The sequence below is a fragment of the Dipodomys merriami genome, unplaced genomic scaffold (assembly GCF_024711535.1).
Source record: "Dipodomys merriami isolate MVZ:Mamm:240054 unplaced genomic scaffold, mDipMer1.0.p SCAF_98, whole genome shotgun sequence".
Lineage (NCBI taxonomy): Eukaryota > Metazoa > Chordata > Mammalia > Rodentia > Heteromyidae > Dipodomys > Dipodomys merriami.
The window spans coordinates 2,858,240-2,885,533 of record NW_027206601.1 but is presented as its reverse complement, the minus strand read 5'-3'; the positions used below and the strand labels follow the sequence as shown (position 1 = coordinate 2,885,533).

The following is a 27,294-nucleotide window of genomic DNA, read 5'->3' as shown; positions in this document are numbered from 1 at the left end:
AGGCCGACCATTTGTCTTTTCATTTTCTGATTACTCTTTTTGTTAGGTCATGGGACTTGGACTCTGGGCGTGGGTGCTATCCTCAGCGCTTCAGCTCAAGGCAAGTGGTCTACCACTTGAGCCACAATGCCACTTCCAGTTTTCTGGTGGTTAACTGGAGATAAAAGTCTCACAGACTTTCCTGTCTGAGCTGGCTTTGAACTGTGATCCTCAGATCTCAGCCTCCTGAGCAGGATTACAGGCATGAACCACCAGCGTTCTTTACCTTATATACAGTGTACACACATGCACATCTAAAGGAAGGTCGAGGGAGGACACAGAATCAGTGGAAACCAGGAGAAAAAGTGCAGCAGGGGAACCCAATGACTATACTAGACATGGATAAAAATGAACCAGGCAACTTGTGGGCAGAGATGGGAGGGAGGGAATGGGACAGAATGAGGCAACAGGTGTTATTATGCAAAAGGAAGGAAATATACTTACTGCCTGATAAAGGTAAAGGTTACCCCACTGTATATCACCTCTAAAACAACCAAGTAATTAAAAATAAAATTTAAAAAGGAGCAGGCCCAAGTGGGTGAGTACACTGCCCCTCAGCCCAAATTCTTCCACACAGGTGGCTTCCATCCTGGGGCTTCCTTCCATCAGCTACAAAATGGGGCCATGGTGCAGGTACGTGTGTTACTGTGAATACATTTAGCTGTTTCCTGGTATCCATGATAATTGTCAAAAGAATGGCTTTTAATGGAAATGGCCGCATTTTTTTTTTTTGCAATACTTGAACCCAGGACCTCAAGCATGCTAGGTAAGTACTCTATCACTTGAGCCACACTCCTTACTTTTTTTTGTTTTGTCAGTCGTGGTGCTTGAACTGTGGGCCTGGGCACTGCCCCTGAACTCCAGCTCAAGGTGAGCACTCTACCAGTGCCACTTCCCGTTTTCTGGTGGTTTATTGGAGATAAGTCTTATGGACTTTTCTGCCCAGGCTGGCTTTGAACTGCAATTCTCAGATCTCAGCTTCCTGAGTAGCTAGGAATACAAGCTTGAGCCACCAGTACCCGGCTCTTACCTTTGCATTTTTGTTGTGTTTTTTTTGTTGTTGTTGTTTTTTAATTTGAGACAGAATCCCAGTGTGCCACCATGTTGGGCAGAGTATCACACTGTTTGCACAAGTCTCCAGATCCCTCCTAGGACAACATCCTGAGCACACAGGACAATGAAAGTTCAGAGACATGGAACCTGCACACTACTGTTACGTAAGTATTCATACACTTCATTCATTGAACAAACATTTATTAAGCGCCTACATGTGCCAGATCCTAGGGACACAGAGCTAGATGATGTTCAATCCCTGCCCTCAAGGAGCTCACAGTCTGGGGCAGACAGTAAACACACAAGTGATAACGCGCCATGAAGTTCTGAGGCAGAGGTATGACAGTGCTGGGACACAACAGGATGACCGGTGAATGCTTTCTGGGCAAGGGTCAGGGAGGGCTTCACAGACCAGTCCCAAAACACAGTGCCATGGCAATGTCTTGCACATTGTGGGCAGTTGCACTACCAAAACCTTGACTACTAATTTACCAAGGGTCCTTGGGTTGGGTGTCCCCTGTCTCAGGACAAACCCTAATGTGCACTGAATATGTACCTTCCAGCCAGGTCCTGCAGTGACTAAAGAAGCTATTCCCCACTCCAGAAGCCAAGGAAGGTACAACTGCCCAGAAGGCCAACCTGCTGAGCCCTGATAGGGCCTGCCTATTGTCACCCCATCTAGGACCTTTGATACTCCTGGTGTTTCTGAGCTGGTCTATGAGGTTACTTCTTTGCTTAATACTATAAGAAGACTCCTAACCCATTTCATTGCTCTTCCTTCTCACATGCAGCAAATACCAGCCATCTCTCTGGTGCCTGGCACAGCCCTGTTGGCCTTGTCTGACCAGGCTGCTGCCATGGGGCCCACACCCACTCACGGCCGCCGCACCAGCTCAATGAGCTGTTGAATGTTTTTGTTTTGGTTAGACAGGCCATTCCTGATGTTTTCTAGCAGGCATCTCTTCAATTCAAAAATGGCTTCACTGTACCCTAGGCTCACAGCAGCCATGGGCGGGGCTCCATGCCATAGGGCTGGGACATGCCACACATGCTGTCTCTCGGGGTTGCAGAAGGCCATGCCCGCCAGTGTCCGAAAGCTACAACCCTGCTTCTCCATCTGGGCAGCGGCTCTGCTCAGATCACTAGGTGGATCCAGGAGCTGCCTCCTGTCTCTAGGCTTGGGGCTGGGGACAGACATGTCATGAAGGTTCTGGTACACAAATTGATAGTTAGGCATGTGCCCTGTTTTTTCCAACCTCACAAACGCATGCAGAATAGCTGGCGGCATGTCCTTTGTTTCAGCTAAACTGACCACAGTGACATTGCTTAGCCCCATTAGCAGCGTGGCCAAGGAAGCCTCCAGCTCAAATCTATCCCCCGAAGAGGCTGAGGCCCCCCCAATCAGCCCTCCAGAGTCTATCACCAGAATATGGTCACAGCCAAGATCCTGGCTGAAGCCCTCTGCCACCGTGATGAGCTGCATGAAGGCGCCCCGAGGACTACAGCTCCTCCCTGTGGCAAAGCGCAGGCCAAACATGGTGTTGAGAAGTGTGGATTTCCCTGTGCCTGGAACCCCCAGGGAGGACAGAACGACCAGCCGGGACCTCCTGTCCAGATGGACATGCAGCTCCTTGAGGAGCCCAGTGACCCAGCGGACAGGGATACTCAGGGTGCCTCCATCAACCAGCTCCAAGGGCTGCCCTATCAGTAGCAGCTCCACAGCTAGGCCTGGGAAGTGTGCAAAACGCCTCTGGCCAGCCAGCAGCCTCCCTGCTTCTACAAGGCAGCTCTCAGCCTCATAAAACTGCCCCATCTCCCGAAGGAAGTGCTCCACTCCCAGGGGCTCAGGCCAAAGCTGCTCACTAAAGTCGGAGGCCCCACCAAGCTTTGGTCTCAAGGTAAGGAATGTCTCCGGGGGCTGCCTTGGCCGTGGCTGGCCCACTCGTGCCAAGCCCCATTCCATCCACCTCAGGAAGTACTGCCTTTCGCTGGGGGAGGAGCTGCTGATCCCCGCAATGAACTCCTGCACCCCAGAGGCAGGATCCTGGCCATTCTGCTGCATTCTGAGCTCCAGAAACCGCCGCCTCAGCTCAGCTCGGTGCTTCTCGGATGGGTCTGCAGCCCACTGGAGCTGGCACAACTCCCTCTCCACTTGGGCTGCCTTCCTCCCAGGATCCCCCTGCAGCCTCAGTTCGTCCCTCCTGTAGACATCCACATCCTTGATCTTCCTAGTGATTTTCTCCATCCGGTCCTTTGCCTTCTGACACTCCTCACAGTCCTCATCAACTCTGAGGCCCAATTTACGGGCAGCATGGGCCATTTCCTCCACTGATAGCCTCCTGCAGGGCGACCGAGCTACACTGCTCATGATCGCTCGGATCCTCCTCACAAAGCTCTCACTGTCTGTGCTGCTGACCTTCACCAGAACATGCGAGTGGTCTATCTTCAGCACGGGGATCAACTTGTTCAGGAACCGCAGGTTTGTGTTCCTCTTCCCTCGGTACGGACTCAGGATGAAATAGTACTTCGTGCTCGACTCCTTCATGGAGTACAGCAGTTTGTATTCCTTCCTACTGATGTTGTCAGTCAGAATAAACACAGCTGAGGAAACTTCGCTCAAGAACTTAAACTGTAGCCAGTGAGACCCAATGTCACCTCTCAAATTCAGAAAGGCCATGGGCTCTGGGAAGACATCCAGGTCCTCCCTGCCACTAGGGAAAAACCAGGAAATTTCTACCAATCCATCTGCAATCTCCCGGGGATTCGTACCCAAGTTGAGGTCCCGATGCCAGAAGCAGTCCCACTGCCGGCAACCCGGGCTAAGGATGGCATTGAGCAGTTGGGACTTGGAGTTGCTGCTGACATCCATGCGTACAAAAGCAAAAGTGGGCACCCTGGACAGGACCACACTGTCCTCCCGGAAGCTGCCCAGTCCCCGTGGGGGCTGGAACCACCACGTCCGTACAACGCCCCGCAGGGCCCACAGCAGAAAGGTGTGGTAGTGGTTTTCAGAGTCAGGTAACACAAGCGGGAGTGCAAACTGGCAGAGAGACATCTTCAGCATGACCTCTTGCTGTAGAAAGCTATCTGAGGACAGCAGGAGGGCACAGAGGAGGTCCAGGGGGTTCACAGGTGTGTCAGGCGTTGGGAGCTCAGAGAAGGAATAGATGTCATCAGCAGTGATATCCTCAGCTGGGTCCCAATAGATCATCTCTTCCTCCATTTGGCTCTCCTTCTCTGCCGGCCGCGTGTCCAGAGGGATGTCCAGTACCATCGTGGTGTTTCTGGCTTCAGCATTGAGGGCCTGTAGCTTTCTGAGGAAATGCCAAGGAAGGTCCTTGGGAACCTGAGGGGCCCAGTTCTTCATGCTGTCAAAACTGATCTGCAGTGAGTCCTGAAGACTGAGCTTCTGCTCCTGGTATGTCTCCAGTCCCAACAGGGACAGCATTTCCTGAAGCCTGCTTCTCTCCACTGTGGAAAAAACAGATATGAGTGCTTAGCCTCAGTTCCCAAGTCAGGTCCAGAATAGAGCTGGATAGGGAGAAAGGGAGAGCCTAAAGGGAGGGGTTGGAGGGTTCCCCTCATAGTGGAATACAGGCACAGGAGGCTCAGGGAATGTCAAGCTGGCTACAGGGAAGAGAGCAGAACCCTACATCAAGGGGAATATTATTACTGACCCAGATGTGTGTGACATTGAAAACTGGGGGGAAAAATACACACAGGGAAACTGAGAAGCCATATTTAGGATTTAAGCAAGTTCATGAAGACACTGATTTCTAGTTTCTCCAGAAATCTGCAAGATCTGACACTAGCTCACAACTGACTGGAATGTGTTAACGGACACCCCCCACTTGCAGAATGCATGCCCCCTCTCTGCTCACAACCCATGCCACAGGTTTATTCCAGTGCTCTTGGTGCTACACACTAACCCAGTACTGAGTTCCCTCAATGTCACCAGGAAGTTCCCGTTCCCTAAGGACACAATCACTATTCATTCTGGTTTCCTAGATTCTTTTTCTTTGCAAATAACTTGGAGATCTTTTAAGGAAAATATGGAGCTGTCACTGATCACAACTCAGCACCATTTTGCACATTTCAGATCAACAACACAAGGTTTTTATGTTTGGGTTTTTATAGTTTTTTGTTTTTGTTTTTATTTTGCTTTTTGTTTTTGGTGGTCTTGGGGCTTGAACTCAGGGCCTGGGCTCTTTCCTGGAGCTTTTCTGCTCAAGGCTAGTGTTCTACCCCTTTGAGCCACACCTCCACTTCCAGTTTTCTGGTGGCTAACTGGAGATAGGAGTCTCACTGACTTTCCTGCCGAGGCAGATCTCAGCCTCCTGAATAGCTAGGATGATAGGCATGAGCCATAAGTGCCCAGCAATAATGCAGTTTTTAACTACAATGAAATATTTGCTGTAGACTGTTACTAAGTGAGCACTTTTTGGTGCAGATATTCAAACTTCCCCATGGAAAATTTAAAATCTTACAGGTTGGATGCTCAGAACAGCATTGCTACTTCCAATGTTTCACCTATCACCCTAGATCTTGGCCTGATGTCTTCCCAATTTTCATATGACACATAACTAATTCACTTTTTAAAAATGTTAGTGGTGCTTGGGATGGAAGCTTCATTCTAAGCAAATCTACTCCTAAGCTATAAAGTTACTTTCTTAAGTTTTCTTTTGAGATGGGGGTGGGTGGTAAGTGAAGGTGGTATCTCCCTACATTGCCCAGTCAGTTCTCCATCTTGTGGGTGGGCAGAATCAATCCTCAAGCTTCCAACTTGCAGGTAATATATAAACCTGTACTATCACAATTAGCTCGTAGCTGGATACAGGGCTTAAAATCATACAGCAGAGTATGGGATTGCCCCAGAAGTTACAAGGGACATGAAAACGTGGTGCAAAAACAGAATTATAGGGGCTGGGAAGATGGCTCAGGGGTAGAGCACTTGCCTTGCATGCATGAAGCCCTGGATTTGATTCCTCAGCACCACATAAACAAAAAGAAAAAAGCCGGAAGTGGCGCTGTTGGCTCAAGTGGTAGAGCAGTAGCCTTCAGTTGAAGAGCTGAGGGACAACGCCCAGGCCCAGAGTTCAGGCCCCACAACTGGACCCCCAAAAAAACCCAAAAACAAAACAACAACAACAACAACAAAAACAGAATTATATAGGAAGAATTGCACCATTGAAGAAATATGTGTTAATCAGCCTTTCATAAATGAAACCAGGGGCAATAATTTTTCTTGCCTAGACATAAAACAACTTTTTGTATGAATAGCATGGTAGTAAAAATGATTGAGAAAAGCCAGAAAACAACTCCATTCCTCTATGGGGCCCTTGGGAGATTATTAAGCAATTTTGGGCCAGTCTGCTGATCTGCAGAAGCCCCTAGACTAGATGAAGCATTTCCAAGACTAGTTGTGCTTTAAAATCACTTCATGGCTGGACATCAGTGGCTCATACCTATAATCCTAGCTACTCAGGAGGCTGAGATCTGAGGATCAAGATTCAAAGCCAGACTGGACAAGAAAGTCTGAGAGACTCTTATCTCTAATTAACCACTAGAAAACTGGAAGTGGCCCTGTGGCTCAAAGTGGTAAAGCACTAGCCTTGAGCAAAAGAGCTCAGGGATAGTTCCCAAGCCCTGAGTTCAAGCCCCAAAACCAAAAAGGGGGAGGGGGAGGGAACCACTTCAGGACCTTGTTAGCAAGTGCATGGGCTTTATCCCCCACAAAGACGTTAACTCACTATAGGAGGGGATACACTACCAGGGAGGACCTCTAGGTTACTTTATTTAGTTAGTATATAACTATATATATATAGTTTGGATTTTGGTTTGTGTGTGTGTGTGTGTGTGTGTGTGTGTGTTGCCACACAATAAATTGTTAAGAAAGGGTAACTGGACTAGGGCAGCTTAGATCTGAGCTCCTTGCCTTTCCAGGTGACTTGATTCAGTCAGGTGTGGGAACTACGCACTTCCCCAGATGATGTCCCCTCCAATAGAATAGGATGCTAGAATAGAGAGATAATGTATACCTGTTGGGAAATCATTATCCTGAGCCTCATTTGTACCATCTACAAGAAAAGCAAAGGAAAAATGAAGTGTTAAAACAATGTTTCTTTGTTTCACACAAAGTAAATTAAATAAAACTCAGAACCCTTTTTCTTACCAAAATAGCAATTTCTCTCCATAATTAAAAATAGCAAATCCCAGATATTTTAGCTTTTCTATTCCCCCTAGCCTTCTCCAACTCAATCAAGTTTTTTGGGGTTTTTTTGGGGTCCGGTCGTGGGGCCTGAACTCTGGGCCTAGGTGCTGTCCCTCAGCTCTTCAGCTCAAGGCTAGTGCTCTAACCACTAGAGCCACAGCACCACTTCTGGCTTTTTTCTTTTTGCTTATGTGGTGCTGAGGAATCGAACCCAGGGCCTCATGCATGCAAGGCAACCGCTCTACCACTGAGCCACCTTCCCAGCCCTCAATCAAGTTTCAAGTCCCATAGTTTCTACCTCCATAATGAAACCCGCAGTCATCTCCTTCCATTTCTCTCCATTCCAAATCTAGAAAAATAAATAAAACAAGCATTTAGACTTCTCAGCAAGCTAGAGCCTTTCTTTGAAGAAGTTCTAGTATGGACATGAAATGCTCAGGATTTTCATTTCATATTCTCAAACATAATTCAAGTCTAAACAAAATTTTGGATTTTTTTTTAAACTAGGTCTCATTATATAACCTAGGCTGGCCTCAAACTCAAGATCCTATCAGTTTTATTTCCTGAATGCTGACATTATAAGCATGAACCACCATACCCAGAAAAACACATTTCAAATGTTTTGTTTATTCATTCAGAGTCTGTAGGTAATTTAATACTTTTTTTTTAGTGTGCATACATCTACTTATCTACTTTTCTTTTCTTTTTTTTTTTTTTTTGGTTGTGGGGCTTGAACTCAGGGCTTGGGTACTTGAGTTTTTTTTTGCTCAAGGGTAGCACTCTACCTCTCTACCACTTTGAAGCACAGCACTACTTTCAGTTTTCTGGTGGTTCATTGGAGATAAAGAATCTCACAGACTTTCCTGGATTGGCTGGCTTTGAACTGTGATCCTCAGAGCTCAGCCTCCTAAGTAGCTAGGATTACAAAGTGTGAGCCACCAGTGCCCGTATCTACCTACATCTTGATTGTGATCTCTTACATGAAGTCAGGTGTGGAATTTTCCACTGTGGCATCATATCAGTACTCACAAAGTTTCAGATTTTAGAACATTTCAGATTTTTGATTTTCAGATTAGTGATGCTCACTCAACCTATAGTATAGGTTTCAGTTTTGCCTATGTAATTTTTATGTGTTTTTCAACACAAAATAATAAAGTATTTGTAATAGCTTCAAACAAGATAGAGATTTGCTCTATGATATATACCTTGTAGAATTTACTAAGTTTTATGAAAATAAACCTTTTGTGTAGTTTTCAATAGTTGTACAAAGGGTTTCAGTTCAGCAGATTAATAGATGAGTAAAATGCATCTTGATCAAGGTCACACAACTTTACCTGCAATTGCCACAGCGGTTTGTCTCTCTGACGCTTTTATTTCTGAGGTCACTTCTCCCAAATCTGAGTGTCTAAAACAATTTCAAAAGAAAATTATAATTAAAATAATAAACTACCACTTTCCCCTTGGTTGCATATAAAAATCTCTTAGGCCAGATATCGGTGGCTCATGTTTGCAATCCTAGCTACTTAGCAGACTGAAATCTGAGGATTGCGGTTCAAAGCCTGTGCAGTCTAGAAAGTCTGTGAGACTCGTATCTCCAATTAATCAAAGAAAAAGTCAGAAGTGGAGCTGCAGCTCAAGTGGTAGAATGCTAGCCTTGAGCAAAAATGAGCTCAAGGACAGCGCCCATGCCCAGAGTTCAAGCCCCAGACTGGCAAAAAGGAAAAAATAAAATCTCTTATAGGAGCTTTTAATAACTATGAACTCTTAAGTTATACTCAAGATTCATGAAGCTGCAAGCTGGTCCTAGGTATCTTTCTTCTAAAAGTGCACTCTATAACTCCCATGTACAGCCCAATAGAGAAATTCTAGGCAATTTCAACAATACTAGTACTCACAAAACTTGCTGTAACTCCCACGTACAGTATAGCCCAATGGAGAAATTCTGGCAATACCAACAATACCAGTACTCACAAAACCTGCTGGCCAGGGCATACATATAGACATTCAGAAATACGTAAAATATACATACCCTTTGACTAGTAATTCCACTTCTATCCTAAGGAAATAATTAAGATTTAGTTATAAAGTTGTTGATGCCAGCTTTATATAGAATAGCAAAACATTAGATGACTTCTAAAATCAAAGTTCTGCTGGGAGCTGGGAGCTCATGCCTGTAACCCTACCTATTCAAGAAGCTGAGATTTGAGGATCTCACTTCAAAACAAGCACAGGTAAGAAAGACTGTGAGACTCTTATCTCCATTTAACCACCAAAACTCAAAGTGGCACGGAGGCTCAAGGTAGTAGAATACTACCCTTGAGCAACAGAGCTCAGGGACAGTGCCCAGGCCCTGAGGTCAAGCCCCACAACTGATAAATCAATCAATCAATCAATCGAAGTCCAATAACAGAATTGTGGTCTTATTTTGCAGCCATTACAAAATATTCTACAGATCTCTTCTTATCAGCAAAATAGTTTTGGATAAAGCATTATGGAAATGTTAGTGGTATGATAATTAGTGAAGGAAAAATTACAAAACAATACATATGGTATAATTACAATATAATAAAACTGTGTGCATTTATCTATAGGCATATATAGAGAAATCTAGAATAAAGTCATCAAAAGTGAGTGTAGAGCTAGTTATGACAGCACACACATATAATCCTAGTGCTCAGAAGGCTATAGGAGTCTCAAGGGCTTTTCTACCGGGGCTGGCTTCAAACCATGATCCTCAGATCTCAGCCTCTTGAGTAGCTAGAATTATAGGTGTGAGCCACTGGTATCCAGCCATTAATATTCTTCTGTAAGCAAGTGTCCTTTCCCATCTGTTTGCCTACTTATTACCTCTGTGGATTAATTATTTTCTGTTTTCTGGTGATTTTAATTACTGTAATTATATTCATGTCCAAATTGTCCTAGATTTGGCTAGTGGGAACGCACTGAGCTTGTACCTGAATCCTGTGGCATGCCCCAGGACTTTTCAGAGCAGTTCTTTCTTTCTGAACTAAGATGCTAAAGCTCTTCTTGTTCTTTCCCTGCCCCAGCTCTGGCATCAGCCAGCATCTCCAAAGAATCCTTGTTTCTTTTAGCATGGAATGATAAGATGTATACATTGCTATTGCTGTATCTTTGCTTGTTTTCCTTCTTAGTGTAGAAATTTAGGAAATGGACATGCATACTGACATTTATACACAGAAATAGGCATACATATGTATGCTCTACATGACCATGTATGAAGACATACACATTCATACCAGTGCCTCTGCAAGGTTTGCAAATTCTATCCCATATTTATATGTCCACACTTCCACAGTGAGAGCCCTGGTCTCTGATAGATCAACACATTTATTTGTTTCTGCAATATACCAAATACTGTTTTTTTGTTTGTTTGTTTGGGGTACAAGGTCTTGCTGTGTAGCTCAGGCTGGCCTGGAACTCAAGATAATCCTGCCTCAGTCTGTAACGCCACTTCTGGCTTTTTTCTTTTTGCTTATATGGTGCTGAGGAATCGAACCCAGGGCCTCAGGCTTGCAAGGCAAGCGCTCTACCACTGAGCCACCTTCCCAGCCCAAGACTCTTATCTCCAATAAACCAGAAAACACGAAGTGGTTCTGTGGCTCAAATGATAAGAGCTGAAGAGCTCAGGGACTGCGCCTAGGCCCAGAGTTCAAGCCCCACAACTGACAAAAAAAAAAAAAGAAAAGAAAAGAAAAAAAGAAAAAGAAGGTACCTTGGTATTAGCTTAGCATGTGTGAGGCCCTAAGTTCCATCCTCAACACCACACACACACACACACACACACATACACACACACACACACACACACACACACACACACACACACACACACACACACACACACACACACACACAGAAAGAGAGAGTATGCGCACGCGTGCGCGCGCAAGTGTGTAGGATTATGCTCTTTGTCTACATATTTTTTTCTGGTCTGTTGTTGGGCTTAAACTCAGGTCTTGGGTGCTATCCTTGAGCTCTTTTGCTCAAGGCTTTTTTGAGCCTTAGCACCACTTCAGGTTTCTGGTAGTTAATTGGACTTTCCTGCCTGGACTGGCTTTGAACCCATGAACCTCACATCTCAGCCTCCTGAGTATCTAGGATTACAGCATGAGCCACCAGTACCCAGATTTTGTTGTGTGTTGGGATAGAGTCTTGCTATGTAGTCTAGGCTAGACTTGAAATTTTGATCCTCCTGCCTTAGCCTTCCCTAGGCTATATACTGAGACCCTGTCTCAAAAACAAGTCAAAATCAAAATAAAACACTAGAGGCTGGGAATGTGGCTTAGTGGTAGAATACTTGCCTAGCATGCATGAAGCCCTGGGTTCAATTCCTCAGTACCACATAAACAGAAAAAGTGGAGCTGTGGCTCTAGTGGTAGAGTGCTAGCCTTGAGCAAAAAAAAAAAAAAAAAGCTCAATAACAATGCCCAGGCTCTGAGTTCAAGTCCTGGAATGGCAAAACAAAACAAAACAGTAATAGAGGACAAAATTTGCCAGATGAGAACACCTAATAACTTAACTGGATGTCACATTAAAAACCAAAACATATGGAACTGGGAATGTGGATTAGTGGTAGAGTGCTTGCCTAACATTCAAAAAGCCCTAGGTTCAATTCCTCAGTACCACATAAACAGAAAAGGCCGGAAGTAGCACTGTGGCTCAAATGGTAGAGTGCTAACCTTGAGCAAAAGAAGCTCAGGGACAGCAACCAGGCCCTGAGTTCAAGCCCCAAGACCAGCAAAAAAATAAATAAGTAAATAAAAAGAACTAAAACAAATGGAAGGTTTCAGAGTCCAAAGGCAAAATGACCAACTGAGGAAAAGTGCCTAAAACAAATGACAGGGGCTCATTTTTCTTGTAGAAGTCTAAAGATCCACAGAAAAAAGTCAAAACTAAGGATGTAGCTAAGTAGTAGAACATATTAGTATGGACAAGGCTCTGGGTTCAATCCCTAGCACTGCAAAAAAAAAAAAAAAAAAAAGCTTAAAGTCAAAACAAATGAAAAACAAAGGATATCTCTAAAGCACATATGGGTTTAAAACAAAACAAGGAAAACAAAGGCAGACTGCACTAATAAACTTCCATTTTCTGTATTTTTTTTCTTTTATTGGTCCTGGGCCTTGAACTCAGGGCCTGGGTGCTGCCCCTGAACTTTTTTATTAAAGCCCAAGGCTAGCACTCTACCACCTGAGCCACAGGCTGGCTTCCAGCATGTTAGCAGTGAATTGAAGATGAGAGTCTCATGGACTACTCACTAGATACTATACTGAAAATGAACTATACAACTTGTGAATGAGGACAGGAAGTATAAACTGGGAGACAGCAAGGGAGAGGGTGACACTGTTCAACAAGAAATGTACTCATCACCTGAGTTATGCAACTAAAACCCCTCTGTACATCTCCTTTACATACAATAACAATAAAAAAAAATATAGCCGGGAGCTGACAGCTCACACATGTAATCCTAGCTGTTCAGGAGGCTGAGATTTTAGGATTTTAGGAAATATTTGTAAGACTCTTTTTTTTTTGGGGGGGGGGGCCTGAACTCTGGGCCTGGGCACTATCCCTCAGCAATTCAGCTCAAGGCTAGCGCTCTACCATTTGAGCCACAGCGCCACTTCCAGCTTTTTTCTTTTTGCTTATGTGGTGCTGAGGAATTGAACTCAGGGCCTCAGGCATGCAAGGCAAGCGCTCTACCACTGAGCTACCTTCCCAGCCCAATCTGTAAGACTCTTATTTCCAAATGACCACCAGAAAACCAGAAGTGGCACTATGGCTCAAGTGGTAGAACACTCACCTTGAGCTGAAGAGCTGAGGGACAGCACCCAGGCCCAGAGTTCAAGCCCCACAACAGATGAAAGAGAGAAAGAGAGAAGGAAGGAAGGAAGGAAGGAAAGGGCAGGGAATGTGGCTTAGTGGTAGAGTACTTATCTAGCATGCATGAAGCCCTGGATTCAATTCCTAAGTACTACATCACATACACAGAAAAAGTTGGAAGTGGCACTGTGGCTCAAGTGGTAGAATGCTAGCCTTGAGCAAATGAAGCTCAGGGATAGTGCCCAGGCCCTGAGTTCAAGCTCCAGAACTGGAAAACAAAACAAAACAAAACAGTAGTCCATCATGGTATAATGTCTATAATCCTAGCTACTCTGAAACAAATTATATGGAGGACTTCAGTTTAATGCTAACCCCAGGCAAAAAAGGTATTCAAGACCCCATTTCAACGAATTAGCAAAGTATAGTAATGCTTTCTTGTCATCTCAGCTACATAGGAGGACGTAAGTAGTAGAAGTATTAAGGTCCAAAGCCACACCTGGGCAAAAACATGAGACCTTATCCAAAAAATAACCTAAAAGCAAAAAAAGGGCTGGGAGTGTGGCTTGCGTGGTAGAAAGGGCTGCAAGTGTGACTTGAGTGATAGAGTTACTTGCCTGGAAAGCACCAGAACCATCAAAAAAAATAAAATATAGTGGTCCCCCTCATCCATAGTTTCTTTAATAACTTCAGTTACCTGTAGTTAATGATAGCCTAAAAATATTAAATGAAAAATTCCAGAGATAAGCAATTCCTAAGCTTTAATTTTTTGTGCTGTTCTGAGTAGCATGATAAGTCTCATGCTATACAAGCCCTTGAGGTATACCCCACCAGCCTGTCAGTCACTTACCAGTCCCCTTGATTATCAGAGCTAGTCTTGGTATCACAATCTGTATTCACATAACCTTTATTTTACTAAATCATGGCCCCAGTGTGGACTTTTATTATAGTTTATTATTATAATTGTTCTAGAGGCTGGGAACATGGCTCAGTGGTAGAGCACTTGCCTTGCATGCTTGAGGCCCTTGGTTCAATTCTTTAGCACCACATAAGCAAAAAAGAAAAAAGCCGGAAGTGGCGCTGTGGCTCAAGTGGTAGAGCCTTGAGCTGAAGAGCTGAGGGACAGCGCCCAGGCCCAGAGTTCAGGCCCCACGACCGGACCCAAAAAAAGAAAAAACAAAAAAACAAATAAATGTTCTATTTTATTAGTTGTTGTTACTCTTTTATGCCTACTTTATAAATTAAACTATCAATGTTTTATGTATATTAAAAAAACACAACAGTATATGTTTCAGCTGGGTGCTGGTGGTTCATGCATATAATCCTAGCTACTCAGGAGGCTGAGATCTGAGGATTGTAGATCAAAGCCAGCCAGGAGAAGGAAAGTCCATAAGACTCTTATCTCTAACCACCAAAAAATCGGGAAGTGGAGCTGTGGTTAAAATGGTAGAGTGCCAGCCTTAACCAGAAAGGCTCAGGGACAATGCCCAGAACCAGAAAAACTCAGGGACAATGCCCAGACCCTGAGTTCAAGTCCCAGTATGTACACGCATGTGTACACAACACACACATATTTCATATTAGCCACAATTTCACACATTTGCTGGGAACAAATCTCCGAAAGTAAGGGATTAGTGACACTAGTATTTTAAGAGTGGTAATCTATAGAAACCTGGATTACAATTTATTTTGTTTTAAACTTGTTATTCAAATTATCCATTACAATCTAAAAATGTATACATTTTGCAAAGAAGATTCATGTTTTTAAAAGAAAGTTAAGGAATTATACCTAGTTCATAGTTGGAAATAAAAATGGAAATTTAAATGGATGGCAACAGCACATTTGGAATCTGAGGAACCCAGGAATGGTAACAGTTCAGGCCTGTATCTCCACACTCAGGAGAATGAAGTAGAAGGATCTGTCTTCCTCAAACACCACACCCCACCAGAAACAAGCTAAGGACTGATTGTAGGAAAATACAAGCCACCTCCAACAGTGTATAAAATCTCAGAGAAAACAAGGATAATAAAAAACCCACCTATGAATCATAGACCAGCAGTGGAAGCCACAAATACGGATGACATGACAATGCAGCAAATGTGTTGGGATTAGCAGAGATGGACTACCTAAGATGGAGAACCTAAGGATATCACAACACTGGAAGAGCAATCAGAGAGGACACTGCCAGGCAAGACACACTGCCAGGGGCAGTATGGAAAGCCAGGCAAGGCCAAAAACAAGAGATGGTGATGGTGGGAGAGGCCTGTTCAGGAGACAGCAGATGGTGGCAGGTGGGCGAGCTCTATCTCCTGTCCCTCTACCTCCTCCACGCTGCTGTCATAAGGATTCTCCCAGAGCTCAAGCACAATGGTATTCACTGGAAACACCCTTTAACAAGTAGCAGGCAGTGAGTCCATCACCAGTCCAGCATTCTCTGGTCTTGAGTCCACACTGGGCGGAGGGTCATTTCTCAACCATCTTGTAGCACAGTGTTTGGCACACTAATAAATTCCTTAAAAATTGTCAAGATAGCCAGGCATTGGTGACACACAACTGTAATCCTAGCAACTCAGGGGGCTGAGATCTTAGGATCATGGTTCAAAGCCAGCCTGGGCAGGAAAGTCCTTGAGACTCTTATCTCCAATAAACTACCAGAAAGCCAGAAGTGGCAATGTCGCTCAAAGTGGTAGAGTGCTAGCCTTTTGCAAAAAGGCTTAAGGGACACCATCCAGACCCTTATTTCAAGCTCCACAACCAAAAAAACAAAAAACAAAAAAAAGGTTTCTTCTCTCCTCTCCGATGAAGTCATGAAGGTTGTCACTTAATAAAGGTTTGGAGACTCCTCTGTGGACAGCCCAGAATCACTACTCCACTGTATAGCTGAATTTGCTTCCCAAACATGTAATGTAGTAGGTCTAATGACTTGTCATCAGCTAAGGGAAGGAGTCACATCTCTCCCCTTGCCTAGACTCTCATGTATCAGAGAAGCCTGTAGAGGGGACACTTGGGAATTAGGTCTGGAGATAAGCACAGTCTAGATTTGTGCAAACCATAATAAGCTTGGTTTGGGTTTCCCCATAAAGTGAAATGAAGTATACAGAAGGTTTTATTACCTCAGATTTGCAATAGACGGCCCTTAGAAAATTACTTATTACCATACACTGCAACTTTACAGTCACTGACAACTGGAGCCATAAGTATCAGATGCCACCTACTTCAGGGACCCTGCTGGTTCAGGAATTACCAACCCAAAATAAGTTCTCCTCTGATCCATGTCGACAAAGCAATATGCTTAAGCCACCACAAGTACCATGATTTCTAAGCCTCCTGGCAGCACTACATATGCTGCCTCCAGGAAGCCTTGCCTTACATTTCCTGACAAATGGGGCAGGAATGCAGAGAGGACCTTGGACTCCCGGTCTTCCTAGGATAGGCCACTGCTGATTCTACTCAGGAGATCAAAGTTCTGGGCCCTCAGCTGGAAATGAAAAGGCCTAACTCAGGAAGTGACTTTTTCCCCAGGAAAGACAGTAGAGGGGGAGAAATTACCCACCCTCTGGCTGCGTCTGCAATTCTAGGCTCAAATTCAGCCAGCTTCATTCAGGCCACAGTAGGTAGTCAAATCACAGCACTACTCAATTCAGTTCTCTCTTGATAAGAGATACAACATCCACATCTCCACCCTTACACCTATAAAGCCCTCTGTGAACTGTAAAGATTACAGCCTGAATTGCTACCAACTGGGTCTAAAGCCCTCTAAATAATAAGCAACAGACAAAAAAAAATAAAAAACCAACTAAAATGACACTGAGGCTAATTTTCCACCTCTGTAAAAATGAGATGTTAGATTAATACTGTCATTCCAGCTTTCATGCCTAGAAAACTGATGAGAACAAATGAAAATGCATTTGTGGGGTTTGAATTCAGCAAGTAAAGAAGACATTTACAGTAAAGTACGTGTGTCACTATCATTCCCTAAGCTACAGAATATTTTAAATCAAAAAATGCAAGAAGTAGGTAACATCGGGTACGTGCAGGCACTTACAGCAGCCCACGGGCAAGGGCAGGGCAGGGCCCAGCCGCCGTGCGGGTGGGCTCGGGTCGACCCGCCTGGCGTTCGGGAACTCTAACCGACTGACCAGGAGACCCAGCATCAACCTGCAACGCAATCAAGTTCAAACGCCAGAAACCGACGCCAGGCCCAGCCAACCTTACATAGGCCTCGGCCAGGCCCGGATCCCGATTTCCACCGGGACCCGGTCGACAAGCCCCTTTTCTGAGGCCCAGCCCCGAGCGGCCCGGCAGACCCCCGCCGAGTCCCTGGACCCCCGCCCGCCCGCCGCCAGGGCCAGGCCGGCTCGTAGCCCCGCGCCCACCCCAGCCCCCCGCCGCGTCCGCCCAAGGTCGGCCGGGGGGAGGGGTTAGGGGAGGGAGCCCGCGGGCGGGGTCCCGCGAGTCCCGGCCGCGTCTGGGGCGAGCGGGCAGCGGGGCGGCGGGGCTGCGGGTGGGCGGTCGAGCGGGCAGCGGCAGCGCGGTCCGGCGCGGACTCACCCCGGCGACGCCATGAGCGCGGCGGCCTCGGCGCTCCCGCCTCCTCCGCTGCTCGCGCGCCGCGGCACGGCGCTAGGGAGGGGCCTCGCCGCCCTGCCGCTCCCAGCCCGGCCCCGCCGCCCAGCCGCTCTGGGCCCCACTCCGGGCGGGGCGCGGCCGGCCGGCAGTACGGTCCTGCGAGGCGGAGGCGGGAGGGCGCAGCCGGCTTGGCAGTGAGGCCGGGAAAGGCCCGGGCCCGTTCCCTCCGGGAGAGACTCTATCTGCCCGGGTGACCGCGAGGAGACCGCCTTAGGCCCAGCGCGGCGTCAGTGACCAAGCCCGGCCGCCCCGGCCGCCCCGGCCGCCCCCGGAGACTGTGTGAGCCTAACGTCCTACTGCAAGACTTGCCAGAAACAACTCATCTCTTTGGTAGAAAATGCTTCATCAAAAGCTCTGTACCGTGCCCACTGTGGACAGCATTTTTGCGTTGTCATCTGGAGTATTATGAATCATTTTGGAGTCTTTAACTCTTATTTCCTGCAGGGAATGACTTGTCTTTCTATTCCTTCTTTCTTTAGCGCTGTTATATTAAAATCCTTGCAAAACTTTTTTTTTAATGTTATTTTTACTAGAACAAGACCACAAAGCAGTGATTAAAAGTGTTCCTTCTGGAGCCAGAACTATCAGAGTCAGAATCTAGGTTCCACCAATTAACCAGATCTAGGAGCTCAGGTAAAACAGAAGCTCTTCAGGGCCACAGTTCCTCTTTCAAAGAAATGGGGCTAACAAGTTCCTTCCCTGTGCGGATTACAATGAGCTAGTATTTGTAAAGAGATCAACAGGTTGTCTGATGCACTGCCTCTTTCCATCCTGAGAATCCATCCATCCCGTGCTGAGTTTCCTGGTCCTCTCCAATACAAGGAAAGTTCTCAGTTGCTGTATGACTGCAGAAGACAATGCTCCACAAACGGTACTCATCAACTGACTTGGTGAACTGAAGCTTCTTTTACAGCCACTTCAAGATAATTTTTGACTTGATCTTTTTAAGTTGATAAAATGATGGGAATTTGTAAGGCTCTGACGAAGTACAAATCCAAATCAGGGCCAGGAAGTGTTCAGGGAGTGGCAATCAAATGGCTGATTCAAGGCAATAGTGACTGCCCTGTGGGGGGGGGGGGGGCACCGGGGGTCTCACTTTTATAAATCAAACTCAAGATCTTGCCTCAGCTTCCCAATCCTGGCAATGAGGGGAGAAGGAAGGGGGAGGGGGATGGCTGGAGAATCACACTGAGGGCACTGCTTGTGCAAGCACTCCCTCTATGAATAGCATTCCCTGCCTGGCTCAGATTTCATTTTTTGTCTGTGTACTGGTACTGGGCTTGAACTCAGGACCAAATGCTATTCCTTAGCTTTTTTTGTTTAAGGCTGACAATCTACCACTCGAACTACATACACCTCTATGTCACACATTTTGCAAGTTAATTGGAGAGAAGTATCTCAGATTTGTCTGCCTAGGCTGGCCTCAAACCAAGACCCTCAGATCTCAGACTCCTGAGTAGCTAGGACTGAGCCACCAGCCTCAGGTAGTACTGTGTGGCCTAGTATGTACAAAGCCCTGGTTCAATCTCCACTGCAAAAAAAAAAATATATATATATATATAAATAATTAAAACCTTACAAGTTATAAATATTTTGACTAAAATTATATATGTCCTTCATAGTGAATTTTATCATTCCACTGCGTGGTAGGCCATGGTATGTTTTTTGTTTGTTTATTGGTCAGTCCTAGGGCTTGAACTCTGGGCCTGGGCACCGTCCCTCAGCTCTTCAGCTCAAGGCAAGCACTCTACCATTTGAGCCACAGCACCACTTCAAGTTTTCTGGTGGTTTATTGGAGATAAGAGTCTCACGGCCTCTCCTGCCCAGCTAGCTTTAAACCACAATCCTCAGATCTCAGCCCCAAGTAGCCAGGATTACAGGCTTGAGCCACCGGAACCCAGCTTGGCCATGGTATGTTTTATTATATTCTTAGGCACAGACTTTGCAGACAGTATTTCTCTGTCTGGTCTGGTCATGGGGCCTGAACTCTGGGCCTGCGCACTGTCCCTCAGCTCTTCAGCCAAGGCTAGTGCACTACCACTTGAGCCACAGCGCCACTTCCGGCTTTTTTCTTTTTGCTTATGTGGTGCTGAGGAATCGAACCCAGGGCCTCAGGCATGCAAGGCAAGCGCTCTACCACTGAGCCACCTTCCCAGCCCACTATAATATTTTTTTAAGTGGACAAATATCCTGTTAACCAAAATACCCTATACTTACACATATTTCTTTAAAGTTTCTAGGATTTGAATTTATTTTCATTAGCATACATTGTTGCACAAGAAGGGGTTCATTGTAACATTTCCATAACGTGTATACAATGTACCTCAATCAATCTCCCTTCCTTTTTTTTTTTTTTTTTTTTGGTTCCAGTAGTGGGGCCTGAACTCTGGGCCTGGGCGCTGTCCCTCAGCTCTTCAGCTCAAGGCTAGCACTCTACCACTTGAGCCACAGTGCCACTTCCGGCTTTTTTCTTTTTGCTTATGTGGTGCTGAGGAATCGAACCCTGGGCCTCATACATGCAAGGCAAGCACTCTACCACTGAGCCACCTTCCCAGCCCCCTCTAATTATTTTTTTTTAGCAGCATACAAATCAGTTATTCATAGAGGGATTTCACTGTGAGATTTCCACTCATGTATACAATGTATTCTATTTGATTTCACCTCTATCCTTCCTAAAACAATTGCAACTGGTTTCATACTTCTGCAATTTCCATACATGCAAATCATCTACCTTCACCTTCCAACTTCCTCTACCAGTACACTCATCACAGCTTGTTTCTCTGCCCCTGCCCCCCAGCCATATTGATCAGCAGCTTCCAATGAACCTCATATAACAATTTCAACAATTCCATTGCTGTATTTTCATACATGCAAATAAACTACATCACCATATTCATCCTCTCATCCTTGTCCCTCAATAGAGTCGAGTCTCATGAAATGAGTTAGGAAATTTCTCCTAGTCCTGGGAGATATTGTATAGAATTTTTTTGTGTGTGTTTGGCAAATCCTGAACTCAGGGTCTGGATGCTGAGTCTGAGCTTTTTCCCTCAAGGCTAGCACTTTACCACTTGAGCCACAGCTCTACTTCTAGCTTTTTAGTAGTTAATTAGAGAATTGGAATTTCCTACAAAGGCTGACTTCAAACTACTATCCTCAGATCTCAGCCTCCTGAATAGCTAGGATACATGCATGAGCCACTGGGTGCATGGCTTAAAATTGATTTTGGTTTTGTTTTTTTGTTTGTTTTGCTTGTCATGGGGCTTGAACTAGGGGCTTGGGCACTGTACCTGAGCTTAGCACTCTACCACTTGTGCCACAGTGCCATTTCTGGCTTTTTCTGTTTATGTGGAATTGAGGAATCAAATCCAGGGCTTCATGCATGCAAGACAAGCACTCTACCACTAAGCCACATTCCCAACCCAGAACTGATTCTTTAATTTTAGGCAAAGGGCTAGATTTGTAGCTCAGAGGAAAGTCATTTGCCTAGCATATGCAAAACCCTTTGTCCAATCCCTGGTATTGGAGGGGAGGGGAAGAGTTAGGTAAAACTCTTTACTAAAAACATCTAGTTCCTTTGTATGACTTTTTCTGCTTATGTGGTACTGAGGAATCGAACCCAGGGCCTCATGCATGTAAGGTAAGCAGTCTACCACTGAGTCATCTTCCCAGCACTGTATGAAGTACTAAATTAAAATTTCAACTTAATATTATAGGGGACAGACACAGTGGTACATGTTCATAAACCCCTACCAAAGGCAAGAGGATCACAAATTTGAGGCCAGACTGGGCTATTATGAGATCATGTCTTAAAATAGTACCCCCCCCCCCACACACACACAGAGTCACAGGGCCTAATCTATTTAACGTAACACTTTTTTTTTTTTTTTTTGTCAGTCATGGGGCTTGAACTTTGGGCCTGGGTGCTGTCCCTCAGCTTTCAGCTCAAGGCTAGCACTCTACCGCTTTAGACACAGCACCACTTCCGGTTTTCTGGTGGTTAAGTGGAGATAAGAGTCTCACAAACTTTCCTGCCCCAGCTGGCTTTAAACTGTGATCCTCAGATCTCAGCCTCCTGAGTAGCTAGGATAAAGGTGTGAGCCTGCTACTTAGCACATTTATGTGTGAAGAGTTGTTTTTCCTACATATTTTCATTTTTTGTGTCAGTACTGGAGCTTGCACTCGGGGCTTTGTACTCTCACTCAGCTTTTCTATTTAAGGTTGACACTCTACCACTTGAGCCATACCTCCACTTCCACCTTTTTGGTTAATTAGAGTTAAAAATGTCTTAAACTTCCCTGCCCAGATTGGCTTCAAATCACAATCCTCAGATCTCAGCCTGCTAAGTAGCTAGGATTACAGGCATGAGCCCTACATGTCCAACCCATTTCATTCTTATAATTGGTAATTTGTATTGTCCATCTTTTCATCAGTCTTAAGTTAGCAAAGGTTTGTTTCCTAGTTTTTTCTCTATTCAGTTATTAATTTCTGCTTTTACTCCCCCTCCCCCCCTTTTTTTTTTGCCAGCATGGGGTTTGAACCCAGAGCCTTGCACTTTTGCCCAGCTTTTTCACTCACAGCTAGAGCTCTACCTTTTGAGCCATGCCTCACTTCCAGCTTTTTGCTGTTCAATTTCATTTTTTTTGTCAGTCCTTGGGCTTGAACTCAAGTCCTGGGCACTGTCCCTGAGCTTCTTTTGCTCAAGGCTAACACTCCACCACTTGAGCCACAGAACCACTTCTGCTTTTTCTGTTTATGTGGTACTGAGGGCTTCATGCATGATAGGCAAGCACTCTACCATTAAGCCACATTCCCAGCCCTTGCTGTTCAATTCTAAATAAGTCTCTCATATTTCTCTGCCCAGGCTAGCTCCAAATTGTGATTCTCAGACCTCAGCCTTCTGAGTAGTAGGCTCAAGACACTGGCACTGGGTTTCTTTCTTTTTTGCATCTTAAGATATTTTTGTCTCTGTGTGTATTTATCTCACTATATATTCCCAAACTGGCCTTGAACTCAACAATCCTACCTGCTAGCATTACAAATGAGAAGCACCAGGCTTGGCCAACCAGTTATTTTTATATTTGGGTTTTTTTTTGGGGGGGGGGGGGAGGATTGTAAATGTTGAATAAAGTCTATAAAGTAGTATATTGTATTAATTTTCTGGATCAAATCATTGCTATATAATGCTAACAAAAGGGGAACTGTGTTATAAGAACTCTGTATATTATTAAATATCCAAGTTTTATACCCATAATTTACCCATCAGCAATGTCTCCATTCTTTTGCTTCCTAGGCCACAGACAATCATTAATTTACTTTGTCTTACTTTCTGTCTCTATTTCTGCCTATTTTGGATGTCATATACTGTAATAGAGTATTTGGCCTCTGGTGATTGAGTTCCTTCACTTAATAAGAAATATATATGGCCTTTGTCCCTAGGCCTCAGCACAGAGATTTTAAACCCTGAGAACATCTAGTATGACAGTAGTGGTTTTGCCATTCATTAACCAGCCCTTTCCACCAAACCTAATAAGGTGACTTTTGGTGGAGCCCCAAGACAATTTCCAGATAGTATGCAGATGCTGGGTGCTAGAGGGTCTACCCAGTGAAATGAAGTTTGAAACATTTAGACCCACCCATTTCCTCCAAAGTACAAAAAGAGGGCTGGGGACTAATTTCACTCATCAATGGCCAATGATTTATTCAACCATACCTATGAATCAGTTCTGAAGTACAAGGGGTAACCTGAGATTTGTTTCTAGCACCTGAAGGACAGTCTGTGCTATTAATATAGTTAGTTCTAGAACTAAATTGAACTAAATTATAGTACTATCAAGTAATATAATAAAATTAAAGAATTGGTTGGTATGAGGGAAAGAAAAATTCCTATTTGGTGTCAGAAATGTTGTAAACAAAAATACATCAGACTTAATGTATGGTTCTCTATATTCATTCATTGTTAGATGTTGATTTTGTCCCTCAAAATGATAGAAAAAAAAAAAAGTACTAACTCCTAGTACCTGTAACAACAAACTTGGAAACCAACCAAGTCCTTAAAGCTGATCAAATTAAATGTTTATTAGGATAGGCCCTAATCTAATTTTTCTTTTTAATCAGTGCTGGGGATCTAGATTGAGGTATTGCATATGCTAGGCAAGCACTTTACCACTGAGTTATACCCTCAACTCAAGTTGTAAGAGTCCTTTAGACATTCTGGATCACTGACTACCATCAGACATACAATTTACTAATATTTTCTCCCACTGTACAGGCTGACATCTTGCACTGTGGTACTATTTAAAGCACCAAAGTTTTAAGCTTTATAAAGCAAAATTTGTTATTTTCATATCATATTTTGGGAAGGGACTGAGAATTCAGGGCCTCACATTTGAGCTATGTCCCAGACCCCTTTTTGTTTTTTGTTGTTTTGTTGTTTTTTTGGAGGGTCCGGTCATGGGGCCTGAACTCTGGGCCTGGGCACTGTCCCTCAGCTCTTCAGCTCAAGGCTAGCGCTGTACCATTTGCGCCACAGCACCACTTCCAGCTTTTTTCTTTTTGCTTATGTGGTGCTGAGGAATCGAACCCAGGGCCTCAGGCATGTAAGGCAAGCACTCTACCACTGAGCCACCTTCCCAGCCCCCTGTCCCAGACCCCTTATTGTATTATATATGCAATATTTTTGCATATCTAAAATTATTTCAAAGTTTAAAAATATTGAGCATTATATAAAAGCATAATGAAAGTTTAAAAAAATATATATGGACTAGAGGGGCTAAAAATGTGGCTTAGTGGTAGAGTGCTTGCCTAGCATGCATGAAGCCCTCTCTGGGTTGATTCCTCAGTACCACATAAACAGAAAAAGCCAAAAGTGGTGCTGTGGCTCAAGTGATAGAGCTCTAGCCTTGAGCACAGAGGCTCAAGGACAGTGCCCAGGCCCTAAGTTTAAGCTCCAAGACTGGCAAAAAAATCTCTCTGGCATGTGTGCTCTCCTCCCCCGCCTCCCCACCCTCCCCGTGTGTGTGTGTGTGTGTGTGTGTGTGTGTGTGTGTGTGTGTGTGTGTGTGTGTGTGTGTGTACTAGGGGTGTCAGTAGCTCACATCTGTAATCTTAGTGTGTGTGTGTGTGTGTGTGTGTGTGTGTGTGTGTGTGTGTGTGTGTGTACTAGGGGTGTCAGTAGCTCACATCTGTAATCCTAGCTACTCAGAGGCTGAGATCTGAGGCCAGGCAGGAAAGTCTGTGAGACCCTTATTTACAACTTACCACAAAAGCAGAAGTGAAGCTGAGCTCGAGTGGTAGAGCACTAGCACTGAGTGAAAAAGCTAAAGGAAAGCGCCCAGGCTGAGTTCAAGCCCTGGTACCAGCAAAAGAAAAACAACAACAAAACAAAATAAAAAATTATGTGTTGCCATTCTCCCCACCACAGGTCCTCAGCCACTCCCACAACCTTTCCTGGGGTAGCTGGTAGCCCCCAGGTCCACCCAGACCTAAACTCCTCCCTGCCCTAGAGTTCCTGCCAGGATAGCTGGCCACTCCTACTCTCCCCAGTCCAACCTGGGCACTTAAAGTATACCTCCTCTACCTCGAGCCCCAGAACTAGCACCTGGATAGGAGCAGAGGCCATACTTCTCCCTCTCCTGTGGGGAAGATGGCCCCACTAATAAACCTCTTTGTCATCCTCTTTCTGGGCCTATCTCTGCATGGTCCCCTGGGATGGATTCTTTCACAATGGACTAAACCAACAGTTAAGCATTATCCCCACTGCTGGTCCTCAACTCCACCCAGACCTGAGCTCTACTCTGCCCTAGAGTTCCCACCATATAGCTGGTCACTCCCTCTCTTCCCCCCAGACCTACAGTGCACTTACTTTGCTTCTACCCCCAGAGCTACCCACCTGGATAGGGGCAGAGACCTTGTGCTCCCTCTTCAGGGGAAATATGGCCCCTCTAATAAACCTTATAATAATCTTTTTCCTGTGCCTGCCTGCCTCCACATGGTCCCCTGGGATGGTCATGATGGATCCTAACACCAACAGAAATGGAATTTTTTGTATCCCATTATATAGTTTTGTTTTGTTTTGTTTTGTTTTTTGCTGGATTATTCAAATGATGCAGATTCTCTGCAAAAAAAAAATCTCAGAAATTAGTATCATTAGTAAACTCATCCTTCAAAATAGAAGCTGTATGTAGTAACTATCATCTGAGGCTAATATTATTATACAAACAGAAAAACATGTAAAAACTAAAGAGATTGGAGTCACATAAACGGCATAGGAATAAATGTCCCACCGACTAATATAGCTAGTTCGTTGGTTCACTCTCATTCATTCATTAGAATGAAGTCTTGCTATATTGCCTTGGCTGTCATCCAGTGTACTACTCTCCTGACTTAGTTTTCTAAGTAGCTCAGATTACAGGTGAGAGCCATGAACTCTAAACTGGAAATATGTACTGTGAAGATATCATACCAATGGAAGGTGCTTTACCGGGGCCATTCAGAGGTTGATGCTTGAGCTGGCTGTGGAAGGTTCTTTAAGAGAAAAAAAGGAGAGAAGGTATACAAGAGTAGAAAGAATGTGGATGGTGCAATAATACAAATCCTTGTCTTGTCAACAGGGCTGGAGGTTAGACCATATTTCTCCTATAGGTCCTACAGCTTCTTTGAAGTTTTGGAAAAGAATACAACTTGATAAGATCTACATTTTACAGCACTGTTTGTTAAGCATTGTGAAGCACAGATTAGGGGGATGGGAGACTGGGTGTCAGGGGACTGGCTGGGGAGCCACAGAAATGTCTTCAATTTATTGCATATCCTATCACACCTGTAGACAACCACATGCTCTGGCCAGCAATCCCCGACTACACCTTTGATCCTAGAGTAACTGCATTAATATCCATTTTCATGATCCTAAGTGTCTGTCTGCAGAAACAAAACACATCACTACTATCATCCACGAACATAAACAGAACTTCCACAATGCTTACCTTTACTGAGATAGCACTAATATTGTATGCTTTATTGTATCATTTTTGTAACATATTGGCTGCAACCGATTAAATCTTATTTCTTAACATACTAATTCATAACCCCTGGCTGAAAAACCTCAATTAAAGATATCGTTAAGGTTTGGGGCAAAAGAGGAGAGAGAATAACTCTGGGACACGCAGATTTTAAGCTGTGGTTCTCAATCTTGGCACTGCATCAAAACCACATGAAGTATTACCAAAAACGCAGCTGTTCGGCCCCGGTGTGTACTTTTAGGCATGCTTATTACGTTCATCCATGCGGAAACAGAAAACGTTCAGAAGTCTATGGATACTTACTGGGCTGAAAACCACTACATTCAGGAGTTTTGTGACAGCCTGGGGAGCAGCCAAGGTGGGGAGAGGGAACCAATCGTATGGCACCTCGCGGGTATCCGGTAATGTCACTTGTACCCTGGACCTCACCGAGCAGAGGCCAGGGCCACAGAGCCAGGCGCGGGAAGTCAGATACCGAGCAGAACCGGCCCTCAACTGCGCAGGGACCCGCC

At 44.8% G+C, this 27,294-nt stretch overlaps 1 protein-coding gene across 6 annotated transcripts; it reads right to left on the bottom strand.

Annotated features, from left to right (window-relative positions):
* Positions 1-1,276: 1,276 nt before the first annotated feature.
* Positions 1,277-27,175, bottom strand: Urgcp (upregulator of cell proliferation). 6 transcript variants are annotated; one of them, XM_070014599.1, is made up of 7 exons: positions 27,086-27,175; positions 26,230-26,291; positions 9,333-9,359; positions 8,638-8,708; positions 7,602-7,652; positions 7,131-7,169; positions 1,277-4,563 (listed from the first exon to the last, which is right to left on the bottom strand). In XM_070014599.1, exons 5-7 carry the CDS (start codon positions 7,633-7,635, stop codon positions 1,967-1,969), a joined length of 2,670 nt encoding a protein of 889 aa, XP_069870700.1. In that variant the 5' UTR covers positions 7,636-7,652; positions 8,638-8,708; positions 9,333-9,359; positions 26,230-26,291; positions 27,086-27,175; the 3' UTR covers positions 1,277-1,966. The 6 variants fall into 6 exon arrangements, with proteins under 6 accessions (XP_069870700.1, XP_069870699.1, XP_069870704.1 ...); XM_070014598.1 differs by lacking the exon at positions 26,230-26,291 and having other exon boundaries at positions 27,086-27,174; XM_070014603.1 differs by lacking the exon at positions 27,086-27,175 and having other exon boundaries at positions 9,333-9,354; positions 26,230-26,252.
* Between the last annotated feature and the right edge of the window lie 119 nt (positions 27,176-27,294).

Excerpts from the sequence above, each read along its gene's own strand:
- Urgcp (XM_070014597.1), bottom strand. Across the intron at positions 7,653-8,637 it reads AACCGCTGTGGCAATTGCAG|ATTTGGAATGGAGAGAAATG; the intron begins GTAAAGTTGTGT and ends TTATTTTTCTAG. Across the intron at positions 7,170-7,601 it reads CTGCGGGTTTCATTATGGAG|ATGGTACAAATGAGGCTCAG; the intron begins GTAGAAACTATG and ends CTTTTCTTGTAG.